The following is a 20,438-nucleotide window of genomic DNA, read 5'->3' as shown; positions in this document are numbered from 1 at the left end:
CAAATTATGATTTTATTTATTGTCAAAAGTATGCATAATGTTGTGTTAATTCCACGACAAGAGATATGTAATGTTAATTACCTGAAATTATTCAGTTTTTTGGGGGGGGGGGGGGGACCCTGCATATATCGGTATCGGTTGATATCGGTATCGGAAATTAAGAGTTGGACAATATCGGTATATCGGTATCGGTAAAAAAGCCAATATCGAACATCCCTAGTTTCAGTTATTATATTGAAGTGTGATTATTTGGTATAATTCAACAGTTTACAGTGATATCCTTTGTTGTGATAGTTTTAACATTCTAGGGTTCAGGCAGGCCCAGGCCATGGCCTTTGCCATTGACGAGATCAACAGCAGCCCCGACCTACTACCTCACGTGACCCTCGGGTACCATCTCTACGATAGCTGCGTCAAGCTAGGAGTGGCATTCCGCGCAGCTTTGTCATTGGTCAGTGGCACAGAGGAGCGGTTTCTATTGGATGAGAGCTGTGTCGGATCCCCACCGGTGTTCGGGATTGTGGGCGATTCATCTTCAACCAATTCTATTGCCATCTCCAGTGTTCTAGGTTTATACAGGGTGCCCATAGTAAGTCACACTCTTCAGCCACGTTTGATCTTATTGAATTTAAAAAAGAAATGCTGAACCACCTATTTACTTTAAAATTGAAAATGGCTTAATTAATGAAAATTGTGGGCGATTGTGTGAGACTACTGGTGGATACTCTTATCACATGAGCATACACACAAAAGCACCTTAAGTAACTTACACATCATACAAGCACACTTATTACATGCACACACTGCTTTTTTTTGTATTATATAGTTTGTATTGACCGTTGTGTATTCATGTTTACAAATGAAAAAAACAAGCATCTTACGTTTTTCTGAATGTATGTACATTAAAAAAAGATGTGACAATAAAAATAATATGAATCTGGAGATTATTTTGAGTTAACAGTAAGGGTTTCTCAGAAATGCAAACACATCTGATCATTTATACTGTGTGTCTCTTGCAGCTGAGTTACTTTGCCACCTGTTCCTGCCTGAGTGACCGGGACGAGTTCCCCTCCTTCTTCAGAACCATCCCAAGCGACGCCTTCCAGGTAAACCTAAAGTCTACGTTGACATTAGTTTCACATTCTATAAAGGAAATCACTCAACTTGCCAGGTTTTCCTCCATTGAAATAACCGAAAGAAACAAATACCGCTACCGATGTGTACTGGCGTGCTACTGTACGTGCCTTGTGTGTGTCAGTAATGTAATAGTACCGTCTCGTGATTGAACACTGCCTAATTCAGTAACCGCATATAGGTAGATGATTTCCCACTTAATGACTCCATTCAAGGCACTAATCTCTTTCCCTCTTGGCAGGTGCGAGCGATGCTCCAGATTCTGAGGCGGTTCGGTTGGACCTGGGTGGGCCTGCTGATCAGTGACGATGACTACGGAATCCACGCCGCCCGATCCTTCAAATCCGACCTGGCCGAGTCCGGTTGGGGTTGTCTGGCCTACCTAGAGATTCTGCCCTGGGGCAGTAACCCAGCAGAAAATCACAGGATCGTCGGCGTAATGAAGAGCTCCACGGCTCGTGTCGTCATTGTGTTCGCACATGAAGGCCTTGTGCTTAACCTCCTGGACGAGGTTGGCTTTTAAGATACATGTTAAGTTGAATGAATGAATGAATGATCATTGCATTTATATAGCGCATTCTTCTAGACAGACTCAAAGCGCTTTTTTACAATGTAGGGTGGAAATTGCCTCCTTCACCACCACTGGTAGCACCCAACCTTGGGCTACGCAGGCTCAATGGCTGCCATACACTGGCACCAGGCACACATCACACTACACAATGGCTGAAAGGCTCAGGAGACGGGGATTGATATCAGCTATTTAAGCGGGGGGGGGGGGGGGGCCTTAGGGGGGATTAGGTGGCCTTGATGTCAGATACCTGACTGGGAATTTGGCCAGGAACGTAGGGGAACCCGCTATTCTTTGCGATAGACGCCCTGGGTTCTTTAACGACCGAATTCAGTCGGGACCTCGGTTTGATGTCTCATAGGAAGTGGTTTGATGTCTCATAGGAAGTAGTAATAATAAAGATAATAAAGTAAAATTTACAAAGCTCAAGTCATATCTTTCATTGTCAAAACAATATACTGATTGCAGTGCCTAAATGATTTGTTTTTCAATAAAAATGGCACATGGGGAAAATAATTGCTTTATCTTTCCTCAGCAAAATCTTGCCTTAGTAGATGGTTTATAAAAATGGCTGAATCAATGTGGCATTGACATTCAAACCCATCCAGACATAAACTGTACACTATAGACAAATATCATCTACACTATAGACAGCTGCTTTACATTGCAATCATTTCATATGTTTCTTCAAACTGGTACCGTCATTTTCTGGTCCTTAATTTATACCAGCATTATAGAGCTTCTGCTGTAGTTTGTTTAGTTATTATTGATAATTATTGATTAATAATAACTAATGAATTAATGATTTAGTACATTTTCTCTTTGTTGGTTGGTTTTTTGTTTCTTTTGTTGGTGATTTTTAGTTATTCTATTGTTTCCATGTTACATTGTATCATTTTCACCCCCCCCCCCCCCCCCCCCCCCCCACAACTAAAATCTGCTGACATACAGTATGTGTCATATTCATTTTGTTATGCATTGAAAAGATAAAATACCATAATAAATACATGCATAATGAATTAAATTAACACAATTAATCGAATTAAATAAATTCATTATAGCATATCAATGTCACTGGATTCTGAACTGTACTTCCACAGGTGTTGCAGCAGAATGTGACAGGTCTACAGTGGTTTGCCAGTGAGGCCTGGACAGCAGCTACGGTGCTCCAGACCCCTCGTCTGATGCCCTACTTGGGAGGCACCATGGGCATTGCCATCCGCCGTGGAGAGATACCAGGACTGAGAGAGTTCCTGCTAAGAATCCGTCCTGACATCAACTATAACGACAGCCATGGAAACAGTATAGTGAGAGTTTTTTTCACCTTACAATCACAAATCACCTATCATCTCCAGTATTATGGTTTGCCGAATTCAATATCCACTATGCTATTTCAATAGCAAACACTGCTTTACAGTATTTAAAGATTCTCATCTTTTTGCTTGTTTCCATTCTGCAGGTGAAGCAGTTTTGGGAGAACACGTTCCAGTGTAGATTTGCACCTCCACCATCAGAGTGGGTGGATGCCGGGGGAAGGTTATGTACCGGACAGGAGGATATAGGGAATGTAACGACTGACTATTTGGATGTGTCAGACCTCAGATCAGAGTATAACGTGTACAAGGCTGTGTACGCCCTGGCCTACGCCCTCCATGACATGCTGCAGTGTGAACCAGGAAGAGGGCCTTTCAGCGGGCAGAGCTGTGCCAGTCTGCAGAGGATGGAGCCATGGCAGGTGTGGTATCACTTTACACTCACAACACATGGGCTTGTTTCAGTCAGTCAGTAAAGGAGACAGAAAGATAAACTGTGTGCCCCCCTCTCTCTCATTTTCTGTGTCATAACATAATACAGTTTCTTTGTATTTTGTAGTATATATTGATCAGTATAGGATATTGATAGGAAATAATTTAGTTGGAAAATGTAAAAGATGCATGGATGTACAGTTCCTTTTTCAAAAGCAATATTTCCAGTAGGATAAAAAGGTACGGTTCGGTTACCCATAATCCTGTGTCACAGTTGTTGATGGTGATAGTAAATAACACCAAACAACAGCAATAATGTGACACTAGATTTGTGTTTGCCTTTTGGGCTTCAGAATGGATCAAACATATTATGTTGAATGCTCGCTCTATTGATGAGCTTTCTATGTATATACAAATTACAAACCACCGCAGATTGTGAGAGTTAAGTAAAAATCTTGTTCTAACTAGTTATTACAGGTTTGCGTTGTGTTTTCGAAGGGATCAACAGAAAGCTCAAAGACTCTCAACAAAGGCTGGTGGGGTGAAAACACAAGTTGCTGCTGAAATACAGTATTAAATTACCCTTTTCTCTCAAGTCTCCTTTAGTCTCCTCTTGCCGAGCCTTCTTCTGTGAACGCTTGAAAAACGCTCTGCGCTGCCTCTGGTCGCCAATGAAACACATTACTATCACTGTTAACCTGTCAGGTCAAGGTGCTGATCTTATTGCTGACCAGCAGTGGCAGCACCGAGCACATTACTATCACTGTTACTGTCAGGTCAAGGTGCTGATCTTATTGCTGACCACTGAGCGGTGGCAGCACCGAGCACATTACTATCACTGTTAACCTGTCAGGTCAAGGTGCTGATCTTATTGCTGACCAGTGGTGGCAGCACAGAGCATTTGAAAGAGACTTTGGAGAGAACATGGCTTGTGTAGTGCCTTGTGCTTTCACCCTACCAGCCTTTGTCGAGACACTGAGGTTTCTGTTGATACCTTCGAAAATACAATGCAAGCCTGTAATAATTTGCTATGACGGGTTTTTGACTTAACCCTCAGAATCCAGGGCGGTTCGTCATAGAGCTTTGTGTACACAGTATGTATAAATGGTAAATGGACTGCATTTATATAGCGCTTTTATCCAAAGCGCTTTACATTTTACCCATTCGCTCACGCATTCACACAGCAAAGGCAACCATGCAAGGTGCCAACCTGCTGATCGGGAGCTGTTAGGGGTTAAGTGTCTTGCTCAAGGACACTTCGACACACTGCCGGGAAGAGCGGGAATTGAACCGGGAACCTCATTGGATACAAAGCTTGTCAATAGAGCTAATTGAATGTCAGGTTCTGCATATACTTTATGTTAGTAGTGTTCTCCGTAGATATACATAAAGACTAGATGACTCACCCGCGCTGCTGGCCAACGGAGACCGACGTTGCCACATGGCGGCCATCTTGCTACAGGTAGCATGCCCACTCATAACATGAATGTCTATAGTGCATGTACTATTGAAATAACCATAGCTTGCTCAATTTTCAACCGTTTGGTTTGTTAAAAACGTCAGAGATGTAGTTATCATACTGCATATTTATAATGGACTTTTCATTTTTTTAATTCTTCCAAGCAAGAATCATAGCCACATTAATAACGTTTGTAATAAACCAAACTGTTTGTAAATCCGTCAAGATTTCAGCGTGTTAAGAGTATTTCTGTTTGTGCAGATCACTCACGTTAAACCAGCTACCATAATACGTACCAGAATAGTTAACTGTAGCAAGATGGCCGCCAGTGAACTATGCGGGAGACTCCGCCTTGCGCCATCTAGTCTTTATATATATCTATGGTGTTCTCAATGTATGTAGCACAGTTAGCGGGAGATATAATTTTGTGCAAATCTTTTGCACATTTTGTGCTAATGTTGGGCTAATGTTGTGCTAATTTTGTACTAATGCTGTGCTAATTCTGTGAATTTCTTTTGCTGAATTTGTGGTAATTCTGTGCATATCATGCAGTCTTTCTGTCCTGTAGCCCCTCTTTATTTCTCTCTCCCATGTGTCCAGCTTGTGTATTACTTGGACAGGGTAAACTTCACCACATCATATGGTGACCAAGTGTCATTCGACGAAAACGGTGATGTCTTGCCAATCTATGACATCATGAACTGGGTGTGGCTCCCAGACGGAAGTACAAAGCTTCAGAATGTGGGCGTGGTTAAGATGTCAGCCTCCACGGGTGAACAACTGACACTCAATGACGACATAATCGTCTGGAATTTTGAATTCAAAAAGGTTGATTCGGGTTCTTTTTGTGGCTTGTGAAAAAATAATTATATTGTGAGGAAAATAGTGGAGAACTGAGGTTGATAATTCATACTTTCCCCTGTAGCCTCCTCGGTCAGTGTGCAGTGAGAGCTGCCCGCCAGGAACCCGCATGGCCAGAAGGAAGGGGGAGCCTGTCTGCTGCTTCGACTGCATCTCTTGTTCTGAAGGAGAGATCAGCAATGAGACTGGTATGTACTGTACACTGTACATTATAAAGCAATATAATTTAAGGATACAGTACTGCACATATCCAGCATTTTAAGAAACCTTCTCTGTCAGACTCCACAGAGTGTAGCAGTTGTCCAGAGGACTTCTGGTCCAGTCCCCAACGTGACCGATGTGTCCCTAAGGTTGCAGAGTTCCTCTCCTACCATGAGCCTCTGGGTATCTCATTAACAACAGCCTCGTTGATGGGTACACTCATCTGCTGCATTGTCTTTGGAATCTTCATCCGTCATCGCAGCACTCCTGTGGTACGCGCCAACAACTCAGAACTCAGCTTCCTGCTCCTGCTGTCACTCAAACTATGCTTCCTGTGCTCCTTGCTTTTCATTGGTCGGCCTAGGCTGTGGACATGCCAGCTAAGACATGCAGTATTTGGGATCAGCTTTGTGCTGTGTGTCTCCTGTATTCTGGTGAAGACCATGGTGGTTCTGGCTGTGTTCAAGGCCTCCAAGCCTGGGGGTGGAACCAGTCTAAAGTGGTTTGGTGCTGGACAGCAGAGAGGGACAGTTCTGGCTCTCACTTCCATCCAGGCTTTGGTCTGCATAGCCTGGCTGGTATCTTCTTCACCAATTCCTCATAAAAACACACAGTACCACACTGATAAGATTGTTTATGAGTGTGTGATAGGGTCCACAGTTGGTTTTGCAGTGTTGATGGGTTATATTGGCTTCTTGGCTCTTCTCAGCTTCCTGCTGGCATTCTTGGCAAGGAATCTTCCTGATAACTTCAACGAGGCCAAGTTCATCACCTTCAGCATGCTGATCTTCTCTGCTGTGTGGGTGGCCTTCATCCCTGCTTATATCAGCTCCCCAGGAAAATATGCAGATGTGGTGGAAGTCTTTGCCATCCTGGCCTCTAGTTTTGGCCTGTTGGTGGCGCTGTTTGGACCAAAGTGTTACATTATCTTACTGAAACCGGAGAAAAACACTAAGAAGGCCATTATGGGGCGAAGTACCAACAAGATATAGACAATCATTTCAATACCTTCTTTTTCCATGTCTGTTTTCCTCACACAAATATCGTTTTGTCTATATTTTTTCCCTTGTTTTTTACCGGCACCTAGGTTTTTGGTTGATGCAATTATACAGCTTTGATACACGTTTTAGCCATGTTTACCAATTGAGAGTTGAGAAAAGAAAGGTCTAAAATGTTAAGGACCACCCAAGACACTTATAAAGGCTCATACAGTGATTTTGTTTGACATCTGGAGATTTCTGCAGCAATTGGCTATTTTGCAATTGGATGGCAAGCATATTTGTTTCTGAAAATGACTGTCTATCTTATGCTAATGTATGTCTATGTCTATGCATTGCTTTTATTTTGTCAGAAGCCATTTGTGTCTTTTATAGATTTTAATGTCAGAAAGCTATCATAATCAATAAGAAATCGATTATAATATTTTTTTCATAGATTTTAATGACAGAAGTCTATTACACATTTCCCTGGAGGCCTGTCTATAATTCTGCCAATTCTATGCAGATTGTATGTCTATTTTGTGTCTACATCACTGCTGTGAAACACTTTGGGCTGCAATTCTTGTATGAAAGGTGCTATACAACTAAAGTTTATTATTATGATTATTATTATTATAAATAATAATTGTCTGCTTGTGTGAGACACTGCTTGGTCCTGTCTGTGACATGGCTAATACAGCCCAGTTGTTGATATACAGTAGTTCAGAATGCACAAGACTTTGCAAAATGTCTGAGGTGCCAGAGAGTCCCAACTAGAAACTCATATGTCACAACCTTGAGGGCACACTTCCTGTGCCTGTGATGAATCTGGATATGTGTAGCAGAGCAATGTTGTTGTTATGCTAGATCAGGGGTGGCCAACCCGTGGCTCGCTAGACGCATGTGGCTCTTTGCCCGTCAATGTGTGGCTCTTCCATAAAAAAAAAAAAAAAGTCTAACAAAATTATTACATTTAATTATTTAATTAAATTATTATTATTTTTTAAATATATATATTATATATATATATATATTTTTTTTTATGTCACTCATTCCATAAGGATGTAGACAGATTTTTTTTTCTATTGTCCATTTGCATGTTCTTGGCATCTGAATCTAGGGACATCTATGGATCTCAGGGAATGTATTCCCAGTGTCAGAAATATTGTGTCTGTTACTAGGCTTGAGTAAATTGTAATGAACCAAAGGAGAATATAATTTCTATTTACTGTGAATAACACCATGCTACAATTTACCAGACCTGAAAAATCTAAGCAAATGAATAAAGGGAAGATGATTAAACAGAAGGTTTTGTAGATACAGTACTGAATTCTGCCATCTTTTTTATAATTAAATAATGTTTTTATAATGTATAATGTACATTTCTCCACCATTTTTCACCATATTGCAACACAGTTTTTGCTAGACGTTCACAGAAAGGTAGATAAACTAACTGCGTTCTGATTTATGGCAATAACGTTCAGGTTTGTGGGAGATAATCCCAAAAAATAAGAGAAATAGAAAAGTCAATCCAGAAGTCAGATGATTGACAGGGGCTGGCATGAGCTGGGTAGGGTAGTTTTTCGAAATTTGAAAGCCCTGAGTGTGAGGGCTGTGTGTGTGTGTGGGTCATGAGCAGATAACAGGGACTCTTAAAGTTATCCGTGAAACGGACAACCACTAGACTGCTTACGCAGATATTTTAGGAGAGGGGAAAAATTTTACCGAAAACAACCTTTACAGGTGGAAATCTCAAAGTGAGTAATTAAGAAAATAAATCAAGTCCCAAAAAACAGGACTACTCTCAATAAAGAGGTATAGTATAAAAGTAAATAAGCCACAAGGACACCTCCTAATAAAGGAGTTTATATTGGAAAAAGTTAAACAATAAACCTCCACTAAGGGAGTTTATGTGTAGAATCACATGAGTAGCCTAAAATAAGTGACTACCATAAAGCTCAATTCTGAATCAGAGATCAGACTACACTTCAATATAATGAGCATGACCAAAAGGACAGCCAACACTAGGAAATGAAAAAGCAGTTGACACACTGCGATCTCCAAACGTAAATAGACTCCACATGGCCATAGGCACAGCTGCACTGCATCAGGTGCAATCAAGCCCACACACCTGCCGACCCATGAGGCAATTAACCACAGGGAACAGGGATTGACAGCTATCCCTCACAGAGAGGTGAAATAAAGCAAAAATAGACAGCTGTCCCTCACAGAAAGGTGAAATAAGGCAAAAACCATGACAGGACCCCCCCTCTAGGGGGCGGCTCCAGACGGACCCTCTGAGACACGTCTTCGAAACTCCCAAACAAGCTCAGGGTCCAAGATGTCCCTGGCCGGAACCCACGTGCGCTCCTCTGGCCCATAACCCTGCCAGTCCACCAGGTACTGTATACCCCTACCAACCCGCCTACTGGACAGGATACGCCGTACAGTATACACAGGTTAGCCATCAACGAATCGAGGGGGAGGTGGAGGTCTCTCTGCAGGAACCAACCTGCTCCTCCGAACCGGCTTAAGGCTGGATACGTGAAATGTAGGGTGTACCCTCATCGACGAGGGTAACCGAAGACGCATCGTGACTGGGTTTATCTTGCGAACAATAGTGAAAGGGCCCACAAAACGGGGAGCGAGTTTGCGCGACTCCACCCATAATGGAAGGTCGCGTGTGGAAAGCCACACCTGTTGGCCCACACGGTAGGAAGGCGCAGGGCGACGGTGTACATCCGCCGACCACTTGTGCCGGGCCGCAGCACGCACAAGAGCCGAACGCACCCTCTTCCATGTTGCCCGAGACCAATGGATAAACGCCTCGGCAGATGGCACCCCCACGTCCCTCTCCTGTTCAGGAAACAGTGGAGGCTGATACCCAAACTGAACCTCAAATGGGGAGAGACCAGTGGATGCATTGCACAATGAATTATGTGCATATTCTGCCCATGCCAGTTGGTGACTCCAAGTGGTCGGATTGGAGGAGGCCAAGCAGCGAAGCATACTCTCCATAGACTGGTTGGTGCGCTCTGTTTGCCCATTGCTCTCCGGGTGGAACCCTGATGACAGGCTAACCGTCGCACCCAGTATAGCACAGAATGCCTTCCAAAACCGAGCAGTAAACTGGGGTCCACGGTCCGACACCACGTCCTGGCAGATGCCATGAATTCGGAAGACATGGTCAACCACCAGTTGAGCGGTCTCCTGAGCAGATGGCAGCTTGACCAGCGGAATGAAGTGAGCTGCTTTGGAGAACCTATCCACCACCACCATGATGACACTGTGACCATCAGAAGGAGGCAGACCAGTGGCAGACCAGTGACAAAATCCATGGTGATGTGGCTCCACGGACGACTAGGAATGGGCAAAGGATGAAGCAGCCCTGGTGGTGACTGTTGAGAAACTTTGTTCCGTGCACAAACTGGGCAGGCTGCCACAAATTCCCGAATGTCCTTCATCATACCAGGCCACCAGAACCTTCTGGCCAAGAAGTCACGAGTTCTGTGCACTCCGGGATGTCCTGTCAGCCGAGAGGAGTGGCCCCACTTAAACACCAGAGAATGAATGCTGTTTGGTACAAATAACCGACCCGGGGGCACCCCACCCGGATCTGGTTCCAAACGTTGTGCCCTCCGCACAGCAGAGTCAATGCTCCATGTCACAGGAGCTAGGATCTGTCCTGCAGGAACAATGGGCTCAGGAGGACGGTCCTCTTCTGATCCATCATATAACCGGGAAAGAGCATCCGGCTTGATATTTTTAGACCCGGGACGGTACGTCAGGAGGAAATTCAACCGAAAGAAAAACAGTGGCCTGTCGCGAGTTTCTCCTCTGAGCACCCTGGATATATTCCAAATTTTTATGGTCTGTCCAGACTGTGAATGGGTGTTCAGCTCCCTCTAGCCAATGGCGCCACTCCTCCAATGCCAACTTGACTGCCAACAGCTCTCTGTCCCCAACATCATAGTTTCTTTCAGCCGGCGAGAGCCCACGTGAATAGTACGCACATGGGTGTACCTTACCGTCGGACGATGAGCATTGAGACAGAATAGCTCCGACTCCAAGCTCAGAAGCATCCACCTCGACGATAAATGGCAGGGATGGGTTAGGAGTAATGAGGATAGGCTCAGAACTGAACCTTCTCCTAAGCTCAATGAACGCTGCCTCAGCCTTGGGAGTCCACTGGAAATGGGAAGGTGCCGTCTTCCTGGTGAGTGCGGTGATAGGTGCTACCACTGAACTGAAATTATGAATAAAACGACGGTAGAAGTTTGCAAATCCTAGGAATCGTTGCACCTGCTTGACCGAGACGGGTGTAGGCTAGTCTGTCACTGCTGACACCTTCTTGGGGTCCATTTGAATCCTCCCCTCAGATACAATGAATCCCAGAAAGGACACAGAGCGGACATGGAAGGCACACTTCTCAGCCTTCACAAACAACTGTGCATCCAAAAGGCACCTCAAGACCTGCCTGACATGTTTGACATGGTCAGAAATGGACTTGGAGAATATCAGAATGTCATCTAAGTAGACGAAAACAAACCTTTCCAACATCTCCCTGAGCACGTCATTGATTAACGCCTGAAAAACTGAAGGGGCATTCGTAGTGACCATTATGAGTGTTGAATGCGGTCTTCCACTCATCCCCTTGGCGTATGCGCACCAGATTGTAGGCATTGCGGAGATCAAGTTTGGTAAAAATGGATGCCCGCACATTATGTTGGTGCTCTCCATGAGGGGGTCAGCTGTACAAGTAAGCGAGGAGAAGTCCTCACACAGAGCCTCTAAACTGTCTAAACTGTCCTCCGCCAGAACCTCCTCACCGAGGGAGTCCCAATCAAACTGTGGATCCCATTCCAAACTCCCATCCTGATCGACAGATGGCTGGGAGTGCAATGGTTGAGAGAGTGGGCTCTGGAAACCAAGACCGCCCACTGCTTCAACAGGATCACAACCGCTCTCACTAAACTGATCATAACTCGTGGGTGACGGAGGAATTTGGAAACAACGGTGACGGCATTGGGAGCCCCACTGCATGACAGTGTCCCTCTCCTCACCCCAATTTATCTGTGGCTTGTGTTTACTAAGCCAAGAATGACCCAGCACAATGGGATACGTGGGGGAATCCACCAAAAAGAATCGAATGCGCTCAGAATGGTTCCCATAAGCAACCCGCATAGATAAATAATTGGTTCTTTTGGTGACACTGCCTGTACCCAATGGCCGTCCATCAAGCGCTGTGACACTACAGGGCTTATGGAGGGAATGTACAGGTATTGTAGAGTCCTCAGCCCATCTGGACTCGATGAAACTGTCCACTGCCCCTGAGTCTAAAAAGGCGTCAACCTTAACAGGGGTGATGTGATGTCTCACTAGTGTCTCTCTGCCCACTAGCACAGTTTCGGACACTCCACCCTCATGTGACCTTTTCTCCTGCAGTACCGGCACCAGTCCACATGAGAACCAGTCTGCCTGGTGTCACGCACAGAAGTGCTGTCCACCTGCATAGGTTCAGACGAGCTGGCCACTGAAGGTTGTGGAGGAAAGGATGAAACTTCCTCCAGCGGGACACAAACGTTGGCCCCGCCTCTCACGGTCACGGTCTCTGATCCGTTATCAACGCATATGGCGGTAGTGACCAGTGTGTCAAAATTGTCTGGAGATCCCACAACCGCCAAAGCATCTTTAACCTGATCAGATAACGCGTTGGTGAACAAAGTGATGAGTGGTCCCTTAGGCCAGCCTGTAGCCCCAGCCAGTGTCCTGAAAGCGATGGAAAACTCAGCTACACTACTGGCGCCCTGGCGCATGCGCGTCAGCTTCATGGCGACCTCTTTATCGTAGAGTTCATGATCAAAAACGATCTCCATCTTGTTCATGAGTCCCTGTGAGTCGTTTAAAACTGGAGTCTGAGCCCGTATGAGTGGAACAGCCCAATCAAGGGCAGGTCCCTCCAACCGGGATAGAATTAGGGCAACACGTGAATCCTCAGACTGAAAACGAGAAGGCTGGGCTCTGTACACTATTTGGCATTGTGCCAGAAAACCACGGCATTTACCTGACCCATTAAAGCGTGAGGGGAGCTGGACTTTAGCCTCACAGGGTAATAACCGGGGGCCTGTGAGTAGTGCTTGAGAGACATTAGGTGCAGGGCTCTGGTGAGGGGGAGGTAATTGTGCATTGGCTATGCGGTCAGCCAAATCACGCATGGAACTATCCATCTTGTGCAATCCTTCGTACATCTCCCCATGCTGTTGTTGCACCATGAGAGCTTGTTGTTGTTGTAATTGTACGATAGCTTCCTCATGTGAAAGCAATCCTTGACGCTGGCACACTGCGCAGCTAGTGCTTGTTCAAGACCTGTGTTATCTGCTGACCCAGTCATGGCTTTTTCATTCTGTGAGGGCTGTGTGTGTGTGTGTGTGTGTGGGTCATGAGCAGATAACAGGGACTCTTAAAGTTATCCATGAAACGGACAACCACTAGACTGCTTACACAGATATGTTAGGAGAGGGGAAAAATTAAACAACAGAAAACAACCTTTACAGGTGGAAATCTCAAAGTGAGTAATTAATAAAATAAATCAAGTCCCAAAAAACAGGACTACTCTCAATAAAGAGGTATAGTATAAAAGTAAAAAAGCCACAAGGACACCTCCTAATAAAGGAGTTTATATTGGAAAAAGTTAAACAATAAACCTCCACTAAGGGAGTTTATGTGTAGAATCACGTGAGTAGCCTAAAATAAGAATGACTACCATAAAGCTCAATTCTGAATCAGAGATCAGACTACACTTCAATATAATGAGCATGACCAAAAGGATAGCCAACACTAGGAAATGAAAAAGCAGTTGACACTGCAATCTCCAAACTTAAATAGACTCCACATGGCCATAGGCACAGCTGCACTGCATCAGGTGCAATCAAGCCCACACACCTGCCGACCCATGAGGCAATTAACCACAGGGAACAGGGATTGACAGCTATCCCTCACAGAGAGGTGAAATAAAGCAAAAATAGACAGCTGTCCCTCACTGAAAGGTGAAATAAGGCAAAAACCATGACACTGAGCTTCCTTCAAAAGACTACACTCACTTTTGGTTGCTCCACTTCCTCCTGTCAATATGCGCCGGTTTCCGACTCAATGCCCTGAGATTTCTATAATCTTATATTTCACTAATAACAGTTCAAATTAGGGATGTCCGATATTAACGGCCTACCGATATTATCTGCCGATATTGACATTAAAATGTGATATCGAAAAATATCTGTATCGGTTTAAAAAAAATTTTTTTTACATTTCTATAACCTTTATTTACCCAGGCAAGCAAGTAAGAACAAATTCTGATTTTATTTATTGTCAAAAGTATGCATAATGTTGTGTTAATTCCACAACAAGAGATATGTAAGATATGTTTGCTACAAGGTCATTGTCGCAAAATAATTGACCGACACAGAGTTTAAAATACAGAGGCGCCTCGCCGAGGTGTTTTAAACGTCAGTGAAGGTCAATTATTTTGCGACAATGATCGAGTATAGCTATACATTATCCCGCTTATTACATGGCTAACTTACTAACAATATACCTAATTCATTTTACATCGACAAGACGAGATCAAATGCAGACGCAGTTATATACTCGTACTGGCATTGCATCCCGCTCTTTGCCATATTGAGATATACCTCATCTCCTGTACCTACTGTACTACATGAACGAAAACAAAACACCCTTGCACTTGACCAGGCCCCGCCCCAGTGACCTCCCTATAAGTCACCAGGCTAGGTCATACTCGCCCTTCCTCTTTTTCGTTTTCCATCATGGCGGTTGCAATGCACCCTGTGTAACTAGCGTTTATGAAGTGTAAAGAGAAATTGAACAATGCCGGAGATTTGCCAGCCCCTGGAATCTTCTCGGCATGTTCCAACGGCGCTCGTATGGGTTCTGCGGTCCTGCAGCTGGATGCATCTCGATGCATCTCCGTGTCGGGCCTGTACTGGGGTTTCCTCGTCTTGTTGACAGCAGACAGAGGGACATCACGCGATGTGTAGCTATCGGGCTAACTCGCGTCCAGGTAGGATCTGCGCCACTAGGCATAACAATGCTGGCGTTGGTTATGCTGCTCGAGTTATCCCGGGAGACAACCGAGTTGTGTATTGGCGCTAGGGGCAGGATATCTGGGTAAACGTTGTTGTTTTCCCGGTTATCCTGGAGCGCGCGGCTAACGCTATGCTATTTGCTGGGTTACTGTTTCTATTTTGATTCCCCGCTGAGGGATGTCTTTTTAAAAGGTCTTCCCTCCTCTTAACACTTTAACTGCCGAAAACACCGGAACTCGTCATTCCCCGCCATGCTCAAGTTGCCGAGGACGCCGGAACTCGTCTTTGATATCAATATTTCAAAAATCTGTGATCGGAATTATATTTCCCCTCTGCAGCCTTGACACACAGTTCGGATCTCCTCTCAATCCTCTAGCGGTTCAAGAGCGCCATCTGGTGGCCGATCGGCAGATCGAAAAACCGGATGTCAACCTTTAACCCGGCAGGACTCACTCCATATGTGGTCCGGGCACTCGCTAATGTTAGAGAGACTCAGTCTTCACACAGTGAACATCGATCGGTGGAAATAACTTGAAAAAACAACATGATTTGGACGTATATACTATATTATACAACCTGGAAATAGATCCGGTATTTCGACATCCGATAATTGAAAACTGTCTACTCCACGCTGATCGCCCAACGGCCCGAGGAGACTGGGGTGAGTTTTAGCGTTATATTCTAACGTGTTCTTTACTAACTGCTATGATGAACATATGACCCACATTAGATGAATGGTATAACGTTGCCCACGGAATTATAAACGCCCCCTCGCCCATCCGGTCAACATCAGATGACGTGTAGTAAATTCTAGAAGTACGTCCAATTGAAATGTTTGATCTCGCACAGATTCCTACCAAACTGTATTTCATCATCAATATAATGCATTTGGGGCTATAAATCACGTTCTGGAGAAAGCTGCAGAAAGAGATGAAAACATACTTATACTTTAGACCATATTTTAGTATGAATATGTGAATGAAAAAGTTTAACGTTGCTACACCATGAACAATACATATAGGACCTTGAATGGGCCCTAATAATGGCAATCTAGCAATAGAATTTAAAAGGTTATAGCCCTGCAAAGAAGGTGAACTTCTCCATGTTAAATAGAGCTGGCAACGGATGGTATATCATGAATTTAACCTTAGGCAATCAAAGTGCTAACCATTCATGCTGACGGTCAATCGGTGTCTACTGTTGGGAGTATTGCGGGGATTTGTTTACCTTTTTCATGGGTGAATGGGCTGAGGTCTAGGGCTGGTGTGCTTTTTGTGAATATTATGAATGGTATGCGGGACTGGTTTTCTCTGGTCCGCCTCCCCTTAACGTTGTGTGTATGGGCTAGCCCATTCTACAGTGTATTGGTGGTGTTTTTAGTTAATTTATTCATTAACCCCTTCATGGGTGCACACCACAGTGGAGGTTGCTGGTTGCAACCACCACTGGTGCTCCGTGTTTATGAAGCAGGTGGCATCAGTCCTTTGCCTCTGGCATGTTGAAACAGTGCCCCGCCCGGCCGACGCCATGAGGTGGGTCGGCCCGGCGGATGGCTGGTGGGCTGTTAAGGCTGTACCGCCACGGTATAGAATTAGCAGCGGTTAGTAACTTTGTTCGCATTGCTGTTTTTTTCTGTCAAAAATGGTGTCTGGTGGCGGGGCCATGAGGGCCAGCCGACGTCGAAACATCGCGCGAGGTTGTTGACATTATTAGCTTTGACCTAGCTGCAAGCTATAACCGCAGGGAGGGCTAGGATGCTGTCAACGCTTGTTTACAGACATCTTGGTTGGATTGGTCTCCCTTTGAGGGGGTGAGAAGTTAAAAATAATTTTTCCCTCCTCAGGGCTCCCCTCTCCGCAGAGGATCTTTGGTCTTCCGCTGGAGCGCGGGCGGTATTGGACCTAGGCCCCATACCGCATCACGCCGTGCAGCCAGAGGTGAGAGCACGACCTCGCCAGCGGCTGTGGCGAGGCCCTCAACCGGCGGCTGTGGCGAGGCCCTCAACCGGCGGCCATGTTTCCCCCGCCGGAGGTACCCTGGGCGTTAAGTCAACAGGTGTCAAAGAATAAGAAAGGAGCAAGTCCGACAGCCTTGGCGGCCGAGGGATCGGCCACATTGGATGAGCACGGCCTGAGAAACCGTCGCCGTCCTGCCGTGTGCAGCCCGCTCTCCGATCACTCTCTCCCCCAACACCAGCGGAAAAGGGGCTCTGATTTGTTTTCCTTTGGCTGCGGGCCGCAGGCCTTCAATGAAGCGCATGCGGCCCCACGTTTCGCTTCTCATAGGGACAGGGGCTAACTAGGGTTGCCACCCGTCCCTTAAAATACGGAATCGTCCCGTAATTGGAAACTAAAGTGTTCCGTATTGAACTGATGCGGGACGCCCTTTGTCCCGTATTTTAAGGTTGCCAGTTTAGTGAGAGAAATGAGCCAGCCGACCTACAAAAACAAGCAAAAGTGTGTCCAAAAGTTGCGGAAAATAAACAGACATGGCAACTCGGGTATGGTGGGAGTGCGCTCAGCAGCTCACCGACCAATGAGAATTAGCGCTTTCACGTTGCTAGGAAGAGTTCTGTGCCGCTGCGTGATTTATTTTCAAAGTCGCTTTGAAATGATTGTCTACAGCAGACACTACTCCACCGCATCCTAAAAAGACAAAACGCCTCCAGAAGTACAGACCTGAGTGGGACGAGGCAAACCTCTGGCGTGGTAGTCAGTGGAGATGTTTACAAAGCAAACTGCAAAGTATGTAGGTAGGCGTGTGTTTTCTGTGGCGCATCAGACAGCATGCATCAGGAGGAGAACAACATTCCCGAAATATCAGAACGCAAAGGACACAAGCACAGGTTTCACGGTTCTTCATGACTGAAACATCTCCTGAGATTGATTCGGTATGGGATATTACATCTTATTTATCTGGTTGTGTTTTTAACTAGATGTCAGTATTTCTATTTACCTGCCCTGGCATCCCGGAGCCTACTCTTCTTTGCAATACATTTTTTATTAATCTTTTCATTTGGGTCACACAAGTGTTTCATCGTAATATAAATTGTCCTCTTTCAGTAAAAGTGTTCCCAGGCTTTGTTTTTACAGCACTTTATATGCATACAGTATTATGCTCAAGTTGAGGCTATAGTTCAGCCAATTTATTTAAACAATGGTAAATGCAAATAAAGCACTTTAAACTTTAAGTATGACTAAATGCTTTCTTGACTATATATAGTAACTGTTCCAAAATGCATAGATTTCTATGTATTTTAGGGGTTTGGGGGGCTAGCTCTTTTTAATATAAATGTCATAGATTGTTTTATTTAGATTTCATAGATTTCTATGCATTTCAGGAGTTTGGGGGGCTGGCTCCACAAAATAATTAAATAACATAACCCTAACTCTAACCCTAAAACCGAAATAAAGTAAAAAAAAAAGAAAAAAAAAAAAAGTGACAAAATCCGGCCATTTTCGCCCAAAAAACGTCCCAAAACCGCCCAAAAACCTTTCTCGCGCGCACTACGCGAACGCTCGATGATAGGTGTCCCTTATTTCTACTGGTCAAAGGTGGCAACCCTAGGGCTGACACCCAGTTGATGGCTGAGCCTGGGTCTGTCCATGAGAATGTTGTGCTGTCAAGTGGCTCCCACACTATAAGCTGTGTTTGGTTGAGCCTGGTGTTACGTCTGTCAACTACAAGTGTTGTCAGCAGGGTGGCTCGAGACCTTTTTTGAGGCAAACAGTGCAGGCTTCCCCAACCTCGCCTTCGCCAGGCCGGGTATCACGTTGGTGTCTCCCACTCCTGAAAGATTGGCAGTGGTCTCGCAGGCGCGCGTGATTTGGGTGGTAGTAATATCACTGCAGGGCTACGGTGTGTAGGAACCCATGGGGGCCTCACACCTTGTATATCCAGCTGCAGAACAACTCCTCAGCATGTTCTGAGGGGTGTTCAGTGGGGGAGCTTTTGTCACTTAGTATGATGTCAGCTTCCCCCGTATCAAACCGGCCCTTTCTGTCGGGGTCCCCCCTTGGGTGCGATTGCCTCGTCGGTAGTGTCAGGGTCCGATGTCCCGACTCCACGGAACGCCCTGCCGGCACGGGTCCAGGGTTGGCTACGCACAGCGGGTGGGACCGGGCCGCCTATCTACAGTTCCTAGCGGACCTGCGCCAAATGGCGGCGGGTGCGTTTGGGAGTATCATCACATATGGCTACAGCAGTACCATATGTCGAGGTGGATGGAGAGAACGCTGAGGCGGGGACTTGTATTTACACAACCCCACCCGTTTTCGGGTTTGGTACAGACCCTATTGTCAGGGTCACCAGCAGTGACAGCTCTGGTCAACGAGATCCAATCTCTGTGGGCGAAGCAAGCCATCGTCCTGGCTTTTTCCTCCCAGTATTCTCTGGTGCCCGATAAATCGGGAGGGGGGGGGGTCAGACCCATGCTGGACCTGTCCCATGGGAAGGTTCAGCATTTTGGACCATCTCCTACCTGTTGAACACTGTCAGGTGGGGGCCTGGTTCTCCTCCATAGACCTGTAGGATGCGTATTCGCATCCCCGATCTTCCATCCTAGGGCTTACCTACGCTTCCTTTGCAGGGTTTAGCGTATGAGTACCAGAGGCTGCCGTTCGGTTTTTCTCTGGCTCCCCGCATCTTCACCAAGTGCGTGGAGGCCGCACTGGGGCCTCTGCGTCGTCAGGGGTTACGAAGTGTATTCTGCCCTGACGACGTTCTGGTCCTTGGCGGTCAAGGTGGATCGTCAGGTCTCATACCAGGCAGGTGGTGGAATTCCTCACCAGCCTGGGGTTTGCTGTAGACTGGAAGTAGAGTACTCCTCTTCCCAGTCAACGAGTGGAGTACTATGGGCATCCCTCTCAGAGCATGTTATCGACACGCTCGGGAGGTTCCGTCCTAGGACGGTTACGGCGCTGTCCGTGATACGCCTGCTCGGTATGATGGCATCTGCTCATTCCGTGGTCCCTCTTGGCCTCCTCTTCACCTCATGAGGAGGATACAGAGGTGGTTTTTCCAGTATGGAAATAGACCCGGTGAGAGGCAAGTGTCAGTGCCCGTGTCAGTACTGGGGGACCTCGCCCTCTGGGGAGGGCCTGGGGCCCTCACCAGGGGGGTCCCCATGGGCAGTAGGCTGTCACGGTTTTCACAGACGCCTCCCTCACTGGGGACGCGTCAGGCCAACGCAGTAGGGGGCAGCTGGCAAGACCATGCTGCCCGGTCTGCGCTACGTTCAATGTGTTGGTATTGAAGGCGGTCCTTCTGGTCCTCAAACGGTGTTTGATCAGGACGGACAATATGACGTCAGCGGCGTATATCGACAGACAGTGAAGGGTCGGGTTTGTGGAGGTTGCGACATGGTGCACAGCATACCGAATGCCCCTTCCG

At 45.9% G+C, this 20,438-nt stretch overlaps 1 protein-coding gene across 1 annotated transcript in view; it reads left to right on the top strand.

Annotated features, from left to right (window-relative positions):
• Positions 1-328: 328 nt before the first annotated feature.
• LOC311225752 (vomeronasal type-2 receptor 1-like) overlaps positions 329-20,438 on the top strand; it is a gene marked incomplete at both ends in the record, with an annotated part of 42,041 nt that continues 21,931 nt past the window's right edge. The window contains 8 exons of the mRNA XM_084311146.1: positions 329-589; positions 1,020-1,106; positions 1,376-1,645; positions 2,803-3,009; positions 3,162-3,437; positions 5,507-5,734; positions 5,832-5,955; positions 6,047-6,958. Of these exons, the coding sequence (XP_084167272.1) occupies positions 329-589; positions 1,020-1,106; positions 1,376-1,645; positions 2,803-3,009; positions 3,162-3,437; positions 5,507-5,734; positions 5,832-5,955; positions 6,047-6,958 (2,365 nt within the window). The remainder of the gene's footprint in view (positions 590-1,019; positions 1,107-1,375; positions 1,646-2,802; positions 3,010-3,161; positions 3,438-5,506; positions 5,735-5,831; positions 5,956-6,046; positions 6,959-20,438) is intronic.

This window comes from Notolepis coatsorum (genome assembly GCF_963971535.1).
Source record: "Notolepis coatsorum genome assembly, chromosome: 1".
Taxonomy (NCBI): domain Eukaryota; kingdom Metazoa; phylum Chordata; class Actinopteri; order Aulopiformes; family Paralepididae; genus Notolepis; species Notolepis coatsorum.
The sequence above is the reverse complement of the archived record's forward strand: the minus strand, read 5'-3'. Positions and strand labels throughout refer to the sequence as shown.